General features: G+C 34.5%; 1 protein-coding gene across 1 annotated transcript in view; it reads left to right on the top strand.

Annotated features, from left to right (window-relative positions):
- Nucleotides 1–662: 662 nt before the first annotated feature.
- The window catches only part of LOC113226751 (ascorbate transporter, chloroplastic-like), a 68584-nt gene continuing 64614 nt past the window's right edge, over nt 663–4632 (top strand). The window contains exons 1-5 of the mRNA XM_026459480.1: nt 663–817; nt 2747–3186; nt 3334–3513; nt 3826–3964; nt 4404–4621. Of these exons, the coding sequence (XP_026315265.1) occupies nt 757–817; nt 2747–3186; nt 3334–3513; nt 3826–3964; nt 4404–4621 (1038 nt within the window). The 5' untranslated portion in view covers nt 663–756. The remainder of the gene's footprint in view (nt 818–2746; nt 3187–3333; nt 3514–3825; nt 3965–4403; nt 4622–4632) is intronic.

The raw sequence follows: 4632 nt of genomic DNA, 5'->3' as shown, positions 1-4632 counted from the left end.
TGGTTTCATAAAAAAAAGTTATGTCATTTACATAGCTGGCATCTTATTATAATTTCTTAAGCAAGGTGGGTTTAAGTTATTTTAGTTATATAAATAATTGGGCCTAGAAAAACAACACAAATTGATGCAGCAAAAACTGGAGCTCGTAAATCAGAAGACACAGTGGTTAACTAATATTTACTTGTTTTATTTGATTGTGCTTCCTAATGAGTCGAGATAAATTTATTTATTCTTCTTATCGTAATACCAAAGACTATGTTACCAAAGTAGAGACAAATTAAGGGAAAATGTTTAGGTTTGTTTTGAGCTAAGAATTAAATGTTAAATTGTACCATTGACGAGATACCTTATATTGAAATGATTTTATACACAACTAATTGTGCCTAAAATTTTAAGTTCTATTTTAATTTAATAATACTATTGGAGTTTTCTTCCTATCGTATTGATGGCATACACTACAATGCTTGCCATCGTGGTGAAATGAATTGCCAACCGGCGTGAGGTACTCGCACAGGTGAGAAATGGTATGTCGGCGTGCAAGCTCCTTGCGTCTACTCCACTTTTCATTTTTATTTAATACCGTTGTAGGGTGTGGGTATTTTGATATCTGAATCATTATTTTTGTGACTCTTCGAATGTGAAATTATTTAATCTTTGCCCTGTTAGTCCCAATTTGCTACGACATTTTCGTTTACTTATATGTGAATAAGGTTCAAAGAGAGTGCTCATTGATTTAATTTAGTGCTGAAAATAGTAATGATGGACAAAATTAAAAAGAACTCGTATGAGACAGTTGCAAGTGATGAAGATAAAAAAGGTTAGTAAAATTTCTTTTACCAATCTAGTGTTTTATTTATTTTATTTTTATGTAATTGGTACAGTTTAAGACACAGAGCTCAACATAAGACTATTATACTACCTTACACAGTTTTCTTTATTATTTATTATTCAATCAAGAATCTATTTCCCGCTCACGCGATGCGCTCCTCCCACCGCAAAATGGCGGCTATTTGGTTTCGCAAATTAGAAAAGGATTCAGTTTAAATACAAGTTTTTATAAATAAAAATTATTACTCTGCATTGCTAAATAAATGCCCTCCGTACTATCAACAAAAACATCTCAAATAAAATGCAGTAATACACCGCCAATCCTGCACTTAAAAAGCACTAATGAAATTTTTGGTGTACTTGGATAAATATGATAATATTCCGTTTGAGTGGTTCTAACGTTTACCATGAAATTACTCTTTAAAGTATAGTTTATAAATATTAATATTCAGGGTAAACTTAAAAAACGCTACTTACGGTATGTTTTCAACAAATAAACTCCGAAATCACCAGCCCAAACAATAACCCACGATTGTCGTGACGTATTTTTGAAGTTGTTTATTTTTTTTAAATGACAGACCCAGGCATTAGAAACTTTATGGTTTGCTAGAGTAGTTACCGAAATAGCAATTAATATTAGTTCATTTCCTGTTATAACTTCCATATCCGGATAAATCGGTATAAAATCATCACCGGCATCTCTAGGTGTGGTATGCGTCTACGGCTGCATGTATCGCGTGAGCGGCTAAAACAGTAGCATATACAGAATTTGTACCGTACACACATACATAAAGTAAAACAAAATTAAAATAAATAACATAAAACGATAAACAGAACATAATTAACAAAGAAAATTATTGTGTGATACAAACATATAAAAGTATTTACTATTACGTTGCTACTTTTGTATTGTTGTTGTGTTACTGACAAAGACAAATGGTTAACTAGTATTTTTAACCGACTTCAAAAAAAGGAGGAAGTTCTCAATTAGACGGTGTTTTTGTATGTATGTTACGCGATAACTTCGGTATTTGTGAACCAATTTTCATGATTCTTTTTTGTTGGAAAGAGGGTACCTCCATAATAGTCCCATTTAATTTTGAAGAAAATCATCCACCTTTAAGGGTGGCTGTACAAGCACGAAGGTTCATTTTTATAAATATCACCAAAATTTTAGTATAATGAACAATTATTTTAATGGTTTTTGCTATTCTTTAATTCAAGGCGTTTTTCTCTCAATATATTTTGGGTAGTGAGAACCGATTTTTATTATCTCCTCTGTCAAATCCCGTATAGTGGCGAACTAGGGGATGAACCCGGGTTTGCGCACTTTCCGGTAACCGATATCAATAAAACTTGGTAATTGTATGTAGTTCCACGTACTTTTGAGTTCGATTTTTTAGTACTCTGTACTGAGATTATTCCATCTAATTACGCTTCATTTAGAGCTAGTAATTATTATGCAAAAATTAAAACATTACAATTCAATATACATTCTTATAGCGCAGGGTTGTATTTTGCAACATTATTGGTTGTAAGTGGAAGCGCAAAGAGCTGCGGAGGACACATAGTCCTTTGATATTAATATGCGCGAGTCACGCGAGCGAGGAATGTGTGCGAGGGTTGTAAGGTGTAGGTAACTAAAACTAATAGGCCGTCACCTCCGCTTACCCAACTACACCGCACCCCACCCGCGCACAGCTGAAAAGAGCCCGCTACTCATTCTTGTACCGCTCAGCTACACACAATTTCACAGCTTCGGTACACATCCTCGCACAGCTTTGGTGGAACCGCAGCCTAAAAGGTTAAATTTCTGCAGTTGGTCGTTGTATTCCAGCAATCCATTTCAAACTACACTCGCTACTAACGAGAAAACAGCAATTTTAATATAACACATTTAAAACATTTCTATTTTCAGCTGATCTTATCCCATTAAAATATGGCTATGGCATACGCCATATACAGGTACTGCTCATCTTCTGCAGTCTGTGTGTCAACTTCATTGCTCGGGCTCATCTCAGTGTTACCATAGTCGCTATGACCGATATCCCTAAAAAAAACAATAACATCGTATTTAATACCACTATTCGTGAAAACTTTAGAACTTTTAGTGAATTTGGCTTAAAAAATGCCAGTGATAATAGTCAAATTACAGACGTTAAAAATGATACAATACTAGATTTATATAAAGCCAATTCTAATGGATTGGTAACAGAAACAGACGCTCTAGATGCTGTGAATAAACTTAATAAGTCCAATGATGATATTATATTAGAGTTAACAAATGTGAACAGCACATTAAATGAAGAAATGCACAATGATGCAAACCTCAATCTCAGTATTTGGAATATTTACAGGGTAAGTTTTAAAAAGTGACCAATATTTTTGTACAGATAAACAGTACAGTGTACTGAACTAAAATGAACGTGCATTAATTAGACTCTGGTTTTTCTATCTATGCATTTTCGGAGAAGTGAAAGAATGAGAAACATAAATTTCTTTCAGAAATATTCATGGTCAAAAGCAATTCAAGAGATGGTATTAGGCTCCTTTTTTCTTGGCTACATGATAATGATGTCACCGATGGGTCTCATCTGCCAGCGCTGGGGAGGCAAGTTACCACTGCAAATTGGTCTAACTGTCAGTGGTGTTATTGCTTTCTTAACTCCGTGGTTGGCTGCTTGGGTAAGACTTAGGCCTATACTATACTGCAAAGACGTCGGATGTGTACCTAAAAATGGTAGGACGTATGTAATTCACACGTTCTTCATTACTGAAGAGAATGAAACTTGTGTTGAAACGGGTTTGATCGCACATCTTATATGCTTCTTGTTTTTTTTTTTTGTTTAGAAGAAATTTTAAACCAATATAATTTTGCAATTTTATAATGATATAAAAATCACAATGGAACAAAATATACAAACGGACGAAAAGTACATTAGAAAGAGTGAATTATTTTATTGTTATAACTTCAAACTTTGCTTGGATACTCGCCAGGGCGGTTGGAAAGCTGTGTGCGCATCTCGAATAGCCACGGGATTGGCTCAAGCAGGCACTTATCCCGGGACTAACACGCTCGTTGCAAAGTGGGTACCATTGAGTGAAAGAGGAAGACTTGGGACTTATGTTTATATCGGTAAACCCTTTGAATTTTGTATTATATTTTGAATAATAATCCACGTAAAATATAATATGCTCAAAGGTGTACTTGTGCCAAGGTTATGTGTTGTGTAGATTGTAATATATTTCAGATATTTAAAAAGTATAACTTTGAGCCACTGATTTAATTCTTTGAAGCGGTAAAGTTGAAAGCATAAAACAAATACTGACTTTTTACAACATGCTTACAGTTTCTTAGAAGTATACATTAGTATTGCAATAAACAAGATTTCATTTCTTTTAGTAAATCTTATTACATATTTATTACTTACTTATTATATCTTCTTTATTTTATCTTCGTTCTGATATTGTCATCGTTCTTGAACTTTACATTCAATCGTATATAATCGGCGCAGCTGTAGGTACGGAGTATGAGAGGAGTGCTTTTGTACACGACATTTTGTTTTATTTTTAAGGATCCATGATTGGAGCAGTTCTAGCGTTTCAATTAGGTGGTTTCCTAGCTGAGTCTCCACTAGACTGGCCGTCAACGTTCTGGGTCACAGGCGGCCTTTGCATTACAATGGCTATCCTAATGACTGTCTTCGGAGCTGCGTCGCCACAACAGCACAAATCTATTACAGATCTAGAAAGAAATTTCATATTAGGTCGAGTGTGTACTGGTATTGAAAAGGTAAGAGATTG

Source organism: Hyposmocoma kahamanoa, unplaced genomic scaffold (genome assembly GCF_003589595.1).
Source record: "Hyposmocoma kahamanoa isolate Upper Pololo Valley unplaced genomic scaffold, ASM358959v1 200, whole genome shotgun sequence".
Classification (NCBI taxonomy): Eukaryota; Metazoa; Arthropoda; class Insecta; order Lepidoptera; family Cosmopterigidae; genus Hyposmocoma; species Hyposmocoma kahamanoa.
Note: the sequence above shows the minus strand (reverse complement) of the source record. Positions and strands in the feature narration are given on the sequence as shown.